We start from the raw sequence: 18,273 nt of genomic DNA on the forward strand, positions 1-18,273 counted from the left end.
CAGTTGAATGCCAAGAAACAAAACTGGGACTACAATCAGGGTCTTGTGGTCTCTAATGAGGGTCAAAGTGGAGGCTTAGCTCTTCTGTGGAAACCGGGTACAAAGGTACATGTCAAAAATTTTTCACGTTGGTTTATTGATGCTCATGTGTTTTATGAAACAACAAGAATATGTTGGAGGTTGACAGGTTTTTACGGGCATCCCGAAACTAGCAAACGTGAGGAAACTTGGACTTTCCTTGAATCTCTCGGTCAAAAAAATCACCTTCCCTGGCTTTGCATCGGTGATTTCAATGAGATTACAAGCTAGTCTGAGAAAGCGAGTGGTTGCCTATGGCCAACATGCCAAATGGATCGTTTTCGCACTGCCATTCACCATTGTAGTTTCATTGACCTTGGATATGTTGGCTCTCCATTCACATGGTCCCGAAACCACCCTGTTGAAGGTCGTATTTATATCAGGCTGAACCGAGCCCTGGCTAACATGACCTGGAAGGCGCTCTTCCCCAATGCCATTGTCCATCATGTTTCAATGTCATCTTCGGACCACTCCATGCTTACCATCCGAATACAGTCCTCCAGACCTAGACAACCACAATCCCGACCTCTCTTCTGTTTTAAAGCCATGTGGCTTCAAGATCCACGATGTGCCGATATCGTCCAAAAAGCATGGCACGAAGGTCTCTACAAGCTGGGTGGTGATCCAATCACCAACTGTCATGCTAGCTGTCGTGACCGACTTACTACTTGGAATAAACATGATTTTGGTCACGTAGGGAATATGATTACAAAGCTGAACCAGAAGCTTCAAGTCCTTGAGATCATCCTATTAGCAACGATACTGAAATCCAAGAGGTACGAGCGTCTTTGAACCGATGGTTAGATGCTAAAAATACAATGTGGCACCAGCACTCGCGAAATTTGTGGATCACTAATGGTGATAGGAGCACTTCCTTCTTCCATCAGAAAGCATCAAACCGGAGAGATAGAAACTCCATTCGGGGCATTTGTGATGCAACGAGGCAATGGCAGGAGGATGATCACACTATGGAGAACATCATTCTAGATTATTTTGAGACCATCTTTTGCTCCAATGGGCCTACTGATACCTCAGTCCTGGTTGATGCAGTCCAACATGTGGTCACAAACGAGATGAACACCTTCCTCACCCAGACTTTCACAGCTGAAGAAGTCCACAAAGCTCTCAAGCAGATGCATCCCAAAAAATCTCCAGGTCCTGATGGTATGCCCCCTCTCTTTTATCAACACTTTTGGTCTCTTACTAGTGAATGTGTCACCAAAACTGTTTTGGATTTCTTGAACTTGGGTATTATTCCTCCAAATTTTAATGAAACACATATTGTTCTCATTCCAAAGACCAAAAATCCCACGAGAGTGACTCAATATAGACCGATAAGTCTCTGTAATGTTATTTCTAGACTCACCTCCAAAGTCATTGCAAATCGGCTGAAGCGCTTCCTGCCCCATATTGTAAGTGAAAACCAAAGTGCTTTCATGTCAGACCGCCTCATCACAGACAATATTATTGTTGCCTTTGAAACTATGCACCACCTTAATAAAAAAAAGGGGCGGTAAGATCGGTGAGATGGCCTTAAAGCTAGATATGAGCAAGGCCTTTGATCGTGTTGAATGGGGCTGCCTAGAGAAAATTATGCAGAAAATGGGTTTCAATGATAAATGGGTGAAACTAATTATAATGCAATGTATTACCTCTGTTACATATTCTGTCAGGATTAACGGGAAACCCCAAGGTCACATAATCCCATCTAGGGGTTTGAGACAAGGGGACCCTATTTCTCCTTTCTTGTTTCTTTTCTGTGCGTAGGGCCTCTCAGCTCTTCTAAACCGATTTGCAACTACTGGCCAACTTCGGGGTGTATCGACTTGCCCACTTGGACCGAGAATCTCTCATCTATTCTTTGCTGATGACAGCATTATTTTTTGCCAAGCAACACTAGAACAATGCAGCCATCTTGAGCATCTTTTAACTATTTATGAGCAAGCCTCAGGCCAATAGCTAAATAAGGAGCAGAAATACCCCATGGGATACACAAGAAGAGATAAAACGTCGCTTTGGAGCAGAGGTGATTAGACAGCATGAGACTTATTTGGGCCTGCCATCCTTAGTGGGCAAATCAAAAAAACACACCTTCAGAGCTTTGAAGGAAAAGCTAGACAACAAACTCTCGGGCTGGAAAGAAAAGCTGTTATCCTAAGTAGGTAAAGAAGTTCTCATCAAGGCAGTTGCACAGGCCATTCCCACATACACAATGAGTGTCTTCAAACTTCCAGACTCCCTTTATGATGAATTGGCTTGGTTGATTCGAATATTTTGTTGGGGCCAAAAAGAAGGTAAAAATAAAATGGCATGGCTGAGCTAGTACAGGATGTGCACACCAAAGGAAGAAAAGGGATTGGGTTTCCGGGACCTCAAGGCTTTCAACCTTGCTCTCTTAGCTAAACAAGGCTGGCGTTTACAGATGAACAGAAACTCATTGGTCCATAGAGTACTTAAAGCCCGCTATTTTCCAAATACAGATTTCCTACATGCGGAGTTAGGCACGAAACCATCGTTTGCATGGCGAAGCATTTTCACTACTCAGACTGTTGTGCAATTAGGCTACCGCTGGCAGGTAGGGGACAACAAGTCCATTGAAGTGTGGACAGATCGTTGGCTGCCAAGACCCTCCACCTTCCGTGTCCTCACACCCCCGACCTTACTGCCTGTAAATACTATAGTGGATTCTCTTATGGACCAAGAAAGTGGTGAGTGGAATCTAAACCTAATCAACCAGGTTTTCTTCCATGAAGATGCCACATCCATCCTAAGCATTCCTTTGAGCCGCCACAAGCCAAAGGACCGCATGATTTGGGCCTTCACTCCTAGGGGGCGTTTCATTGTCAACAGTGCATACAAAGTTGCAAGGACCATCACCCAACTTTCTACCTCAGCTGAGACATCTCAGAGTAATGAGCAAGCCCGGTTTTGGCGCCACATTTGGAATTTGCACATACCCAACAAGATAAAATTTTTTATGTAGAAAGCATGCAACAACAAACTTCCCACAAAAGCCAACCTCTACCATAGACGGGTTATTGACGACCCTACCTGTGAGGCTTGCACACTAGCACCAGAAACGATTGGACATTTATTTGGTGAGTGCAATGTTGCTAAGGAACTTTGGACCCTCTCGGACATACCACTAGAGAGAAATGGGATCATTCATAGGTCTTTCATGGACCTCATCTGGTATCTACTCTTCAAATAGCATATGGACACCACACTTATTGAATTGGTAATCACAATATCATGGAGTGCATGGTTCAACCGAAACAAAACCCGCCTGGGTGAAGCAAGACGAACTCCGCAAGAAATTCTAAGACGAGCTCGCTTTATATTACATGACTTCCAGCTTGCACACCTACGACCCACCCAGCTCAAAGAAGCCATGGATGGCCGTTGGGTCCTACCTGTGTTTCCCTGGTACAAGGTCAACGTAGATGCTACAGTCTTCTCTCAGCTTGGCATGATCGGCGTCGGTGTGATTATTAGAGACCACCTTGGATTTGTTGTCGCAGCCTTAAGTAAACGCCTCCCTCTCCCATTGGATCCTTTGGAGGCAGAAGCAAAGGCAATGGATGAAGCCACTGTTTTTGCATGGGACATAGGGGTTAGAGATGTCATTTTTGAGTCAGATTCCATGCTGGTTTGCCATGCTGGTTTGCTATGCTATGGAGAACCCCACGGACGTCCCGGTCTCTATCTCTACAGTGGTTTCAGGTTTTTGTTCAAGACTTCCTGTGTTCCGTACTTTCCAATCATCCCATGTGAGGCGACAAGGAAATAGACCAAGTCATACTTTAGCTGCTTTTGCGAAGAATATTGACTCTTTTGTAACTTGGATGGAAGAGTGTCCACCTTTCCTTGCATCTTCGGTTTCGCAAGATGCTATGTACTGTTTCGCTACTTAATAAAATGAGGGTATTTCTTATAAAAAAAAAACACTTTATTTTGTTCCTTAATTATGATAAGTACACTTTTGCACATGCATCTCCCTATTGATGAATAAATTAAATAACGCGTATAAATTCTCAAATCACTCTCTTATTTGTCATGTTAACTTTTGTTTGTGATTTTATCATTCTATCATTTTCACCACTATTTTAGCATATTCTCAATTTCATAAAAATGTGCAAAAATCCTCATTTCAAAAAATGTGCAAAAATCCTTCATCGCCATTGCCATCGTTCATCACCAAACTCATATAAGGAAATGCTAGCTGGGTATACCTCTAAACTCACCAATCTTTGCATTTCTCTCTTGATTTGGAAGTCTTGATTTTGGTTTGAAATGGTTAAACATAGAAACTTGGGATGTCTAGAACTGAAGGATGAGTTTCTGTACACCACACTACTACTTCCATCACTAAGATCAAGCAATTGGTCATATGAATCTATTAACAAGTATTGTATGTTATCTATTTGTTAAGGTCTGTTTGAAGGCCAAAAACATAAAGAAAAAAAGACAAGCCCGGAAGCTTTTGAGAAAAGAAAGAAGAAAAAAAGAAAAGAAGCCCAGATCAGGAGGTCGTGTTAGGACAAAGGCACGCAAGGCAGGAACCAGACCCTATGGCTCGGATGACAGCGATGTTGAAGGATCTGGAGCAAGAAGTTCGCCTTCTCAAAGAAGGTAGGACACAGGAAATTAGAGACAATGTTCCCCCTGTTAGTAACCAAGACAAAACTTAACCAGAAGGAGGGTCAGCAATGGGAGGGAGAACCAACCCCTAGTACTTAACACTGGCAGATGTCAGTGCCCTCCTGGAGCAAGAAAGGGAAAAACTTTCGGGGATCTCCAAGCAATTCTCTCGGGACCCCCCGTTCCCTCCAAAACTTCTTGACAAGCCATACCCCAAAGTTCCATCCTTTTGACGAAAGAAATAGAAGCGTTGTGGAACACATGAGTAGGTTCATTCACACTATGGGCCCCTACACATGAGACATAGAACTATGTCTAAGAGAATTTACTAAATCCTTAGTGGATAGAGCATACACTTGATACACCACGCTGAGACCTGGGTCCATTAAAACTTGGGATGAAATGATGAAGAAATTTTGTGCTAAGTATTACGCTGGTGAGGACAAGATCACTTTCCAAAACCTCCAGATGGTAAGGCAGAGGCCTGGGGAGGATCTCGTCCAGTTCATTAAAAGGTTTGAAGATGTGTCCCTAGATTGCTATGGGGACCACGAAGAAATAAAGCTCATAGAAACCTGTATATCCAACATGCTTTTCAATTATAGACTCAACCTCGAAAATCTATGTATCGCACAGTTTGCTGACCTGTTATAGAGAACTAAAAGGATAGCACAAACTATGAGGACAAAAAGGATGCCAGTATCCCAAGCCATGACAGCATCAGTGGGAGAGAAAAGGAAGAGGCCTGACAAGAAGATGTTCGAGGAACCACCAGTGATCCCATGTACAACTGAGGAGTTAAACCATATCCTGGACAAATAGATCGGAGATGGAGTTGTTAGGCCATTTATTGTGTCCAAGCCGCCAATTGAAGAAGAAAGGAAGAACCCTTTGTTTTGTAGGATCCATAATTATGTCAAGCATTCCACCAAGGATTACTGGACCCTCCGTAGACTCTTCCACAAAAAGCTGAGAGAAGGAACCTTAGAGCTCACTTAGAAAGAGCCAGAAGTGTAATGGAACCCCTTGCCTAACCACAAAGGGAAAGGGATGGTAGCGGTAGTAATCCATGGGAACCCAGCAGAAGCGGGAGAATCTGAAGGATCCTTCCATCCAAGCACAGTCAGGACCCTCCAGAAGAATCCCAAGTTCAGGTCATTATTCAACCAACTGGGATTTGGACCAGAAGTAAGAAAGGTGGCCACAGAGTCTTTCATGAGCATAGCAGCAGATTTGGGAATGGAATGTTTCACAGTAGAGTCACGTGCTAGTCGAGCTTTCCTGGAGACAACCAATGCAATAACTTTCATCGATGAGGACATAGAGGTTGAGCATCCAGACCACCGTAAGCCCCTTTATCTAGTAGCCACGATAAATGGTGTCCAAGTCAGAAAAGCATTGGTGGACACAGGGGCATCACTCAACCTCATAGCCTTGAGTACCCTAGAAGCCGTGGGCCTAGTTGATAGAAGGATCCTGGGGGCTCCCATGGAGATAATAGGATTTGGAGGGTCAGTGGAATCAACTGAAGGATACGTGCAGCTGGCCTTAAGAATAGGACCAATAGTGGCCTTGACAAGGTTTCATGTAATTAATGCAGAGGTATCCTACCATGTACTGTTGGGACGCCCATGGCTCCATAAACACCGCCTTATTCCGTCTATGTACCATCAGTGCATTAAAAGGAGATTGAACGGGAGGCCCGTGAGGATCCCTGCCAACCGTAATCCTTTCAGCTAGGGAGAAGTGAACTTTGCAGAAACAATATTTTACGATGAGCTAGAGCCAGATGATGAGAGCCCCACGCCAGGTACTATAGGAGCACCTATCTTGGAAGAAAAAGAAGGAGGAAAGGGCACCTGTGACCTGAGAAACCTTCTGGAAAGAAAAAGGAAAAAGAGGGAGCTCAGCTATTCAAGATCTTGAGAATTTGTGGTGGTGCGAGAACCCGGGGGAATGTTGATTTATCACTTGTGAAGGTGCGCAGGACCTGAATGCATCATGCAGAAAGGTCCCAGACCACCAGGTTGCATGATGGCTCAAGAAGAAATCTCAGAGGAACCAATCAAGGAAGCCTAGATTCAACCTGAGGAAGAATTAAAGGAAATAAATTTGGAAACCGAGCTGGGATCCCAGAAGCTTGTCTTTATTAGCAGTTAGCTGATGGCACAAGAAAGGGAACAATTGGTGGCCTTACTCCAGAAGTGCAGAGATGTGTTTGCATGGACCTATGATGAAATGCTTGATTTAGACCCGAAATTGGTGGTTCATTCTCTTAACGTGGACCCAGGAAGAAGACCAGTAGTTCAGCCGGCTAGGGTCTTTTACATCGAGGTAGAAGCTCAGATAATTTAAGAAGTCAAAAAGCTGCTAACGGCTGGTTTTATCAAACCCATCCAGCACCCCAAATGGCTTTCTAACATAGTACTTGTGAAAAAGAAAAATGGTCAAATTCGTTGCTGTGTGGACTTTCGCAACCTGAATAAGGCATGCCCAAAAGATGAGTACCTCTTGCCCAATATCGACCTCCTTCTAGATTCAGCTGCAGGAAGCTCTATGTTCTCATTTATGGATGGGTACAGTGGGTACAACCAAATTCGCATGGCTGCCAAAGATGCAAAGAAAATGGCATTTAGAATTCCAATCGGAAACTTTTATTACACTGTAATGCCTTTTGGCCTAAAAAATGCGAGGGCTACGTACCAGCGAATCATGACAGTTATCTTTCATGACATAATGCATGAGGAGATGGAAGATTACGTAGATGATATTGTGGTCAAATCAAAAACTAGGATAGGACACCTTCGAGTACTTTAGCAAGTTTTCAAAAGATGCAGGAAGTACAAACTGCGCATGAACCCTATGAAATGTGCCTTCGGGATGTCTGCTGGAAAGTTCCTTGGATTTCTGGTACATCACAAAGGCATAAGTGTAGATCCAACCAAAGCCACAGCCATTGCCACAATGAAAAGACCGACAACAGTGCGGGAACTCAAAAGCTTCCTAGGGAGGGTCTTCTATATTAGGAGATTTATGCCTGGGTTAGCTTCAGTTACAATGGGTTTATCCAAACTGTTGAAAAAGGGAACTGAGTTCAACTGGGGAACAAAACAACAGGAGGCCTTCTAAAGGATTCAACAGATCATGAATCATTTGCCCACCCTCCAAGCGCTAATGCGTGGGAGACTTTTGTTGCTATACTTAGCATCAAACTCCCAGGCAATAGGAGTCTTGCTAGCACATGAAGATGACTATGGGAACGAGCAACCTATTTATTACATAAGCAGAACACTCAAAGACGCCGAGACCAGGTACCCTAGAATAGAGAAAACCTACCTAGTAATTATCTACGCATCCTAGAGGTTGAAAAGGTATTTCTCAGCTCACCAGATCCTTTTGGTGACTAAGTCCCACCCCATAAAGGCACTCCTGCACCAGCCCCTTCTCACGGGAAGGATAGCACAATGACTAGTTTTGCTCTCTCAATATGACATAGGTATCAGGACCTCCAAGGCTGTCAAAAGACAAGCCATAGCAGATCTGCTAGCTCAGTTCCCAGGAAAGGAAAAAAGCCCACTAAGTGAAGAAATCCCAGGTGAGGTGGCAGTGGCAAAGATCCCAGGAAAGAAATGGACAATGAGATTCGATGGGTCAGCTACAACAACTTCAAATGGGGTAGGAGTCGTACGAAGCTGTAGGAATGGGGACACCCTACCCTTGTTTTTCAAGCTTGGGTTCTCTTGCTCTAATAATGCAACTAAATATGAGGCATACTTGACCGCACTGACTATAGCACTCAGTATAGGAGTAAAGCATATGAGAGTATTGGGAGACTCCAATCTTGTAGTTTCCCAGGTGAAAGGTGACTTTGCGCTAAGAGAACAAAGTTTAGCAGCCTACAAGACTTGGGTGCAAAGGCTGAAGCTGGAATTCCAGACCTTTAGCATAGAATACACTCAAAGAAGTGAAAACATGTTTGCTGATGCGCTCGCCACCTTGGGATCCCAAATACCATTCAAAGAAAGAGACACGTTGGTAAGGATAGGAAAGCAAAAACATTCTATCATAAGGATCCTCCAAGAGATGTACCCCGGAGAGTCCAAGCAGTGGGACTGGAGGAGTGAAGTCAAAGAAAAAATGAAAAAGGCAGGACTCGGAGGGAACATCAAAGAACTAAAGGATTACACTATGATAGAGGGGAATTGTACAAATGGCTGCCTGGAGGAATCCTATCCAGGTGTATCAACGAGAAGGAAGGAAAGTTGAGGCTTGAAGAACTACATAACCAAGCCTGTGGGATCGCAGAAAAGATCAGCCTATATAGAAGAATGCAACGCATGAGATACTATTGGCCAAATATGAACAAAGAGGCAGCAACTATACAAGAAAAATGTTAAAAGTGTCGGCTTGCGATAGATAAGGAAGAAAACTATGATGTGTTTGTTGCAGAAGATTGGAAAATTTCCTTCATAGAATACTTGGCTCAAGAGATCCTACCAACTAACAGGACACTAGCCCACTAGCTCAAGAAACTTGCAGACAGGTACTTCTTACAGAATGGGATCCTATTCAAAAGGGGATATAGTGGGGATCTCCTAAGATGCCTAAGGCCAAGGGAAGCTAGAGAAGTAGTCAAGGAAATCCATTCCGGTGATTATGGGAGTCACCCGGGAAAAAGAAGACTCTATAAACAGTTATTACTGTTGAGATATTACTGGCCAACGATGAAAAGGGATTCCGAGAAGCTAGTCAAAACCTGTCACGCCTGTCAAGTCCTTGGAGATGCGATCCATACTCACCCAAATGTGTTGCAGGATATGACGACACCATAACCTTTTCACACTTGGGGGCTCGTTCTCATATGGCCTATAAACCCTCCATCCAATGGTTACATATGGATCTTAGCAGCCATAGAGTACTTTACAAAATGGGTAGAGGCCATCCCTTTGAAAAAAGTCACTGGAGTAGAGAAGTAGTCAGGAAAGTCCATTCCGGTGATTATGGGAGTCACCCGGGAAAAAGAAGGCTCTATAAACAGTTATTATTGTTGGGATATTACTGGCCAACGATGAAAAGGGATTTCGAGAAGCTAGAGAAATAGTCAGGGAAGTCCATTCCGGTGATTGTGGGAGTCACCTGGTAAAAAGAAGGCTATATAAACAGTTATTACTGTTGGGATATTACTGGCCAACGATGAAAAGGGATTCCGAGAAGCTAGTCAAAACCTGCCACGCCTGTTAAGTCCTTGGAGATGCGATCCATACTCACCCAAATGTGTTGCAGGATATGATGACACCATGGCCTTTTCATACTTGGGGGCTCGATCTCATAGGGCCTATAAACCCTCCATCCAATGATTACATATGGATCTTAGTAGCCACAGAGTACTTTACAAAATGGGTAGAGGCCATCACTTTGAAAAAAGCCACTGGAGTAGCTGTAGCAAACTTCATTCGAGAACATATCATTACAAGGTTCGGGATCCCCAGAAAATTGATTAGAGACAACGGGACCCCGTTCATAAACAAAGACATGAATGGATTAACTGGGGCATATTACATCAAGCATAGAAGGTCTACCCCATACTACCTACAAGGAAACGGTCAAGCTGAGGCCACTAATAGGGTGATGCTAAAGATCCTTAAAAAGATGAAGCACGAGTATGGAGGGAAATAGAGTGACTATTTGGCAGATGTACTTTGGGCATGTAGGAGCTCTGTAAAAACAACCATGAGATTTTCGCCATTTTCCCTAGTCTATGGAACAGAAGTTATCAGTCCTATGGAATTAGTTTTTCCTACACCAAGAGTGGTCCTTGAAGAAAGCCAAGAAGAAACCGAGGACGCAAACAATGAAAGGAGATTGACAGATCTGGAAGGGGTAGAAGAAGAAAGAGAGCTAGTCAAGAAGAGAAGCCAGAGGTACCAATAAAGAATGACTAAAGCATATGCACAAGCAGTACACCCAAGAACTTTCACTAAAGGGCAACTGGTACTAAAGATGACAGAACACATAAGGAGTAACCTTTTAAGGCCCTCCAAATTTGCCCCAAAATGGGAAGGACCCTACATCATCAGGACAGCTCATGAAAGTGAGTATTACTACCTTATAAAAGAAGATGAGACAGTCTTGACAGAATCCATAAATGGGAAATGGTTGAAATAGTACTACGCATAAGAAAGAAGGGGTCTCAACACGCCAGGATCCTTTTGCCAACTCCACAACTCGCTAAGTGTTTTTCTTTTATCATTTCTTCACTTTTTTTATGAATTCTTGTCTAAATGATTTTGTTCAGGAACCTATGATAGAATGGCACTCTGTGGTCTGTACTATCTTTAATGACTTTTCCTATGTTCCTTAAATGATGACCTAATTCAATGAAGTTTTCTTTTTCCTTCAGCTTTGAGTCATAAATATTGCAAAGTCCAAGTTTGGATAGAATTGAGGAAGGATATTTGGGTCAAGACAAAAAAAAAATATAAATAACTTTTGACACATGACCCAGGATCTACCTCACAGATGATTTCAAATACCCCACAGATAGTTTCAAGTACATGGTCTAGGATCACAGGCAAAAGTAAGTGTCCAGGATACCTAGCCTAGCACTTGACAAAAAGGAGATCTATCAAGTTCATGAACTGGGACCATATCTATAAAAAAAAAAAATTATGAAAAAAAAAATGAGGGGATACCCAATGTACCCAGTTCAGTACTTGCGCAACAAAGCAACCACTGGGTACCTGATCCAGGACCTACAATAAGGCTTGTAGGAACCATGGCCCAGGACTCAGTAAGAAAAATAGAAAGGAGGGGAAATAAAAGCAATGTATCAAAGGGAAACAAGCAAATCCACATGCTATTAAGAAAAATTAGAAGCAGTCTTGAAACACAAACATTGAGAAATAGTTTTAAAACGCAAAGAAGTAGCCTTGAAACACAAACACAGATCTATGCAAAAAAAAAAAGTAGTGTTCAAGCAAAAGAAAAAAATAGAAACTTATACAACCTCAAATTGTTTATACACATCTAAAAAGGGAGAGGGGAAAAGCTAGGAAATGAGGCCGGCCAATAGGGAATCATTTGGAGAAATAGTAGGCACAGCTGAAGAAGAAAGAACTCTTTGCCTTTTGACCTTCAAATCTTGCAAAGCCTTGTGAGCACGAGCCAGAGCTTCCTCAGCAGCAGCAATCTTAGCATCTATACTCCTGGAAGCCTGCCTCTGGAATAGCACGCGGGCCAGTAGGCGCAAATGATCCAGCAAGAAGGACAGGTTGAACTTGGCCTCTAAAAGGTCCTGAACCACTCCCCTCCACTCCAAAAACTTTTCTTCAGTTAAGGAGTCTACAGAAGAATCTCTCAAAGAAATCAGCACAGCACACAACAATTCCATCAAGATGTTACCCAGAAAAACACCTCCCCTAAAACCACTGGTAAAGTCTCCATGACTCTTGAGCAACCTCCCATCTAATTCTGCTTTAGCAAGGAGCGAGGTAAAATCTTCTGCACAAATTAGAAACAAATTAGGGGACAACGGATCTCCTTGACAAAGACCTCTAGAAGGCATGATATTCCTATAAGCTTTTCCATTGATCCGAACTGAAAAGGAAGGTGTAGAAACACATTTAAGAAATTAGGCTAACCGCTTTTAACCGTGTATTTAAAAATAAAATAAAAAGCCAACTGAAGAAAATTGTGCCTAAAACAATGAGTTTTGGCTTACTAAATTTGACTAAACAAAAAAAAAAAAAAAAAAAAAAAAAAAAAAAAGAAGCCCAGGAACACAACAAAATATCACACAGAAAAGAAGTTTAGGAATATAACAAAATGTCACAACATTTTCGTAATATTTTTTATTTCCAGCTGTGGTAGGTCCTAGTTTGATATTTTATTATTTAATTTTTACGTACACAGCATTTTTATAAAAAATTTTAGGTAAAAAATTATTACTGGTTTTAAAATTATGCATTAAAAAAAAAAAAGAACAAACAAAAAGACAATACAAGAAAATTGTGCGTGAAACGTACAGTGAATTTTGGCTCACCCAATTTGATTATATATACTAAAAAAGAAGTCCAAGAATACAACAAAATATTAAAACATTTTCACAATACTTTTATTTTTAGGATCCGAATAGATATATTTTTATTTTATTTGAGAGAAATGCTACATCCATAACATTTTTAGAACAAATTATAAATGACAAGTTGTTATTGGTTTTAAATTGAACCCACTACTGATATCACTTTTTTATCCTTCAAAAATATTTTGCCACATAAAATTTGTTACAAAATTATTGTGAAAATGTTGTGGACATAACATTTCTTTTTATGTTATTTTATTTTGATTTATAAGGAACTAAGATCTTGCGATTGTGAAAATACTGTGACAAGAAGAAGATGTTATAACATTTTTATAATACATTTTTTTTTTAGTTGTGATTGGTCTTAGTCTGTTATTTTATTATTTTATTTTGACTTTTAAAAAATTGACACCTCAATAATGATGAAAATATTGTAAAAATTTGTTGCGTCAGTGTAATTGTGTATGTACATATAATATTTAAAAGTACAAGCAAAACCAGTCGTATTGTGAAAAAAAAGGGCCATTGAACAGTACAAATTGTCAATAATTGTGAAAATATTGTAAAAATTTGTTAAGTCAGTGTAACTGTACATACACATATAAATATTTAAAAGAAAAGACAAAAAGCAGCACAACCAAAACTGGAGTACTGTGGTTTGTGGAAAAAAAAAAAAAAGCCTAATGAACAATGTTGTAAATTTGTTGCGAAAAATGTTGTAGATGTAACACTTCTTTTTTCATAATACCTTCAGTTTTAGTTGTGGATGATTCTAGTATGATATTTTATTTTAACCTATAAAGAATTAACATATCAACAATTGTAAAAATATTGTAACAATTTATTGTGTTAACTAACAGCTTTATATAAATTAAAAAAAAAAAAAAAAAAGAGTGGACAAGATGATATTACACTGAAGAAAAAAAAAGAAAAGAAAGCGGCAAGGTTGAAACCAAAACACTGTAGCTATAGTGCCAATTGAACAAACCAAATTTGTACTGTAGCAGCGGTTCAAAACTTAAAAAAAAAAAAAAAAAAAAAAAAAAAAAAAAAAAGAAGAAGATAAAGGGACTCAATAAATCAAATGTGTACTATAGGGTCATTGGTGCTTACATTATTGCAGTCCAGCATTTTTTTATTTTTTTGATGAGCTTTAATCCTTAAACTTTAATGTATCTCACAAATTAATCATTATGTCTATTGCCATCTATTGTCGTATGCCCAATAAAGTTATACTTAAGAGTTATGAACAATTTTATGGAAATGTTAAAGTTTAAGGACTAAAATGACAAAAACAATTTTCTCAAAAGAAAAAAGAAGACAAATAAAACTTTAGAAATGAAAATGATATTTCATGTAAACTTAAAGGCTGAAAATTGTGTTTTAACAAAAAAAAAAAAAAAAATGATGATAAATAAATAAACATATGTGTTGTCAAGAGTTAGTATCTCATCTCCTTCAAAATTTTGAAGAAAAAACCTAATATGAAATATATTGATTAAAAAAGAGGGAAGCTCACATATGCATATCCAATAATAGGAAATTACGCACCTTTTTATTTTTCGACTGAACAAGAAACTACCTTAAAATAAAATTTAAAAAAAAAAAAAAAAAAAAAACCTTAACCTCTTGTTTCTCAATTTGCTCTTGTTTTCCTAATGATTAGGAAAAATATTTTGTTTACTAAATGATTTTGGCCGATAAAATTCAAAAAGCATAAGAATTAAAAAAAATTATATTAAAAAGTCTCTTTTTTCCTCCCTTAGAATAACCAATATGTCACGGGCCAACCATATATTATTTTTGTTTTTTAATTTTTTTTTTTGAACTCTTTGGATAAATTAAATTCTTGGGGACTAGCTAGTTGTAAATTGTTATTTTTGGAGACCAATAAGAATTTTTTGTTTTTTTTTTTTTTTGGAGTTCTTGGGGAGTAGTTGACCACTCTACCTTGTAACCTAATTAGTTAGCACTTCTTGTGTTTCTGATGAAACCATTCAGGGTTCAAATTCTTTGATTCTAACTATTAAAGTATTAAAAAAATTTATAAGAAGAAAAGTAAAAAATGGAGGAGGGTATTAATTTGTTAGGCATCCCTTAGCATCGTTACAACTAAGCAATTCTTAAAAATGATCACTCACATAATTTTGTGTGTCACGGTCTAAATATATAAAGTGTAATGCCATATTAGTTCTTGATGTATGAAATATGAACATTTTTATATAATTTTTTAGAAGTCAATTATATTTTTATTATTAGTCTATTGGAATTTTTTTTGAGGAAGGGATTTTATTTTAGACTTATTAATTAATTAAATTATTAGTATTTAATTTAATTTAATTTAATTTTCTAGAGTAAGAATTAAATAATTAGGCTTCAGCCCAAGTCAATTAGGATTAGAGTTTATTCATTACTAGTGTGGGTTGCACGTGCAAGGCACGTGCTAGCCCTTTAGTGAGAAAATTAATATAGATTCTTTTTGTTGAAGAAGTATGAAGTCATGTACTGAAATTTAAAATAGCTATTTGAATATCTATGTACTATGACAATTTCTTAGAACTTATTTACTAAATGTAATATCTACTCACCAAAAAATGCTACAAAGAATGATAATGAATGTTATCATCTTTCTACAATATTTAAATTTTTGCAATGAATGATAATATATGCTACAATTTTTTTTAAAGATCTTCATTAAATTAAATATTTGCAATCATCTACAATGAAGATTTTGTTATTCATATTTCATTCTTTATTATCTTATTTTATGAGTCTAACTACGATGTTTAGCTTACTTATTTTTAATGAATACTCTTTTAAGCAGGAAAATAAATTAAAAAAATAACAAAATAACAAAAAAAATATGTCATTAAAGTTTCTATTAGATGAAATTATAAGTGTAGAAGATTTAAACCTAATAAATTAGTGTTCTCTAGGTAACAAATAGAACACCATATATCATCATTCTAACTTTCCAAGCATGACTACCAGTCTACCAAATAAAATTCAAAATACACAAAGAAATTTTTTGGGACATTAAAATTTAGTAGGAGTATATTAGACATTGCACAATGGAATATTTTAGGAATTATAAGATTTTGTTAGGGTATAACTAAGAGATAAATAATAGGGGTGTATGCTCATTTACAAAATATAAATGATGAAATTATTCAATTTTAGTTTAAGAAGGGAATGCAACTACCCCGAACATAAAGGAGGAAAGTGTTACTTCGTCAATTTGTGTGTGTGTTATGTGTGTGTAAAACAATATGTGTGTGTGTGCGCTTTTATTTTTATTTTTTTAAAAAAGCTTGAAAAAAAAATCAACCTAAAAAAATTATGAATTAAATAATGAATTTTAGTTCAACAGATTGAATAAACCAAAAAAGAAGTCTAGAAATACAACAAAAAGTCATGATATTTTTACAAAACCTTTATTTTTAGTTATGGTGGGTCCTAGTCTGATATTTTATTATTTTATTTTAGAGTAATGTTACGTCCACAATATTTTCATAATAAATTTTAGGTGGTAAATTGCTACTGGTTTTAAATTAGGCTAACCACTTTTACCTGTGCATTTAAAAATAAAATAAAAGGTCAACTGAAGAAAATTGTGCTTAAAACAATGAGTTTTGGCTTACTAAATTTGACTAAACAAAAAAAGAAGTTTAGGAACACAACAAAATGTCACACAAAAAAGAAGCTTAGGAATATAACAATATGTCACAACATTTTCGTAATATTTTTTATTTACAGTTGTGGTAGGTCCCAGTTTGATATTTTATTATTTAATTTTTACGTTCACAGCATTTTCACAACAAATTTTAGGTCAAAAATTATTACTGGTTTTAAAATTATGCATTAAAAAAAAAAAACAAACAAAAAGACAATACAAGAAAATTGTGCGTGAAACGTACAGTGAATTTTGTCTCACCCAATTTGATTATATATACTAAAAAAGAAGTCTAAGAATACAACAAAATATTAAAACATTTTCACAATACTTTTGTTTTTAGGATCCGAATAGATATATTTTTATTTTATTTGAGAGAAATGCTATATCCATAACATTTTTAGAACAAATTATAAATGAAAAGTTGTTATTGGTTTTAAATTGAACCCATTATTGATATCATTTTTTTATCCTTCAAAAATATCTTGCCACATAAAATTTGTTACAAAATTATTGTGAAAATGTTGTGGACATAGCATTTCTTTTTATGTTATTTTATTTTGATCTATAAGGAACTGAGATCTCGCAGTTGTGAAAATATTGTGACAAGAAGAAGATGTTATAACATTTTCATAATACATTTATTTTTAGTTGTGATTGGTCTTAGTATGTTATTTTATTATTTTATTTTGACATTTAAAAAATTGACACCTCAATAATGATGAAAATATTGTAAAAATTTGTTGCGTCAGTGTAATTGTATATGTACATATAATATTTAAAAGTACAAGCAAAACCAGTGTATTGTGAAAAAAAAAAAAAAAGGCCAACGAACAGTGCAAATTGTCAATAATTGTGAAAATATTGTAAGAATTTGTTAAGTCAATGTAACTGTACATACATATATAAATATTTAAAAGAAAAGGCAAAAACAGCACAACTAAAACTGGCGTACTGTGGTTTGTGGGAAAAAAAAAAAAAAAAAAAAGTCTAATGAACAATGTTGTGAAAGTGTTGCGAAAAATGTTATAGATATAACACTTCTTTTTTCATAATACCTTCAGTTTTAGTTGTGGATGATTCTAGTATGATATTTTATTTTAACCTATAAAGAATTAACATATCAACAACTGTAAAAATATTGTGACAATTTATTGTGTTAACTAACAGTTTTATATAAAAAAAAAAAAAAAAAAAAAGAGTGGACAGGACGATATTACACCGAAGAAAAAAAAGAAAGAAAAGAAAGCAGCAATAGTAAAGGTTAAAACCAAAGCACTGTCGCTACAGTGTAAATTGAACAAACCAAATTCGCACGGTAACAACAGTTCAAAACTTAAAAAAAAAAAAAAAAAAAAAAAAAAAAAAAAAAAAAAAAAAAAAAAAAAAAAAAAAAAGAAAGAAAGTGAAAGGACTCAATAAATCAAATGTTTACTGTAAGGAAATTGGTGCTTTTTATATAGCTAATAGATAGACTACATAATATAATAAATACATTATTGCAGTCCAGTGAGGAAAAATTTAATACTTTGCAAGGAGTGGGGGCAGCGATTAAACAATATTGCAAAAATACGAAAGCGACACATATCACTGTCTTGAAGCAACAAAACGACACAGTGTCTGAACCTAACAGTGAAAGCGGCAAATTGAAAATATAGTTGTTTTTTTTTAACACAACGACAAGTTTTTATTTTATTTTTAAAGACGCTCATTCCACGTGGCATTCTTGGCCCCATCTCCTGTTTTTATATTACCAAAAATACCCTTACACCCTTTCCCTTCTCTCTCACACCCTCATACA

At 37.4% G+C, this 18,273-nt stretch overlaps 1 protein-coding gene across 1 annotated transcript; it reads left to right on the forward strand.

The window, feature by feature from the left end:
* The first annotated feature begins 348 nt into the window (after positions 1 to 348).
* LOC126727821 (uncharacterized) lies at positions 349 to 870 on the forward strand. The gene has a single exon (XM_050433732.1). It carries the CDS (start codon positions 349 to 351, stop codon positions 868 to 870), a length of 522 nt encoding a protein of 173 aa, XP_050289689.1.
* The last annotated feature ends 17,403 nt before the right edge of the window (positions 871 to 18,273 follow it).

This window comes from Quercus robur, chromosome 5, assembly GCF_932294415.1.
Source record: "Quercus robur chromosome 5, dhQueRobu3.1, whole genome shotgun sequence".
NCBI lineage: Eukaryota > Viridiplantae > Streptophyta > Magnoliopsida > Fagales > Fagaceae > Quercus > Quercus robur.

Coding starts and splice junctions, on each gene's coding strand:
- LOC126727821 (XM_050433732.1), top strand. CDS start 349: ATGGATCGTTTTCGCACTGCCATTCACCATTGTAGTTTCATTGACCTT.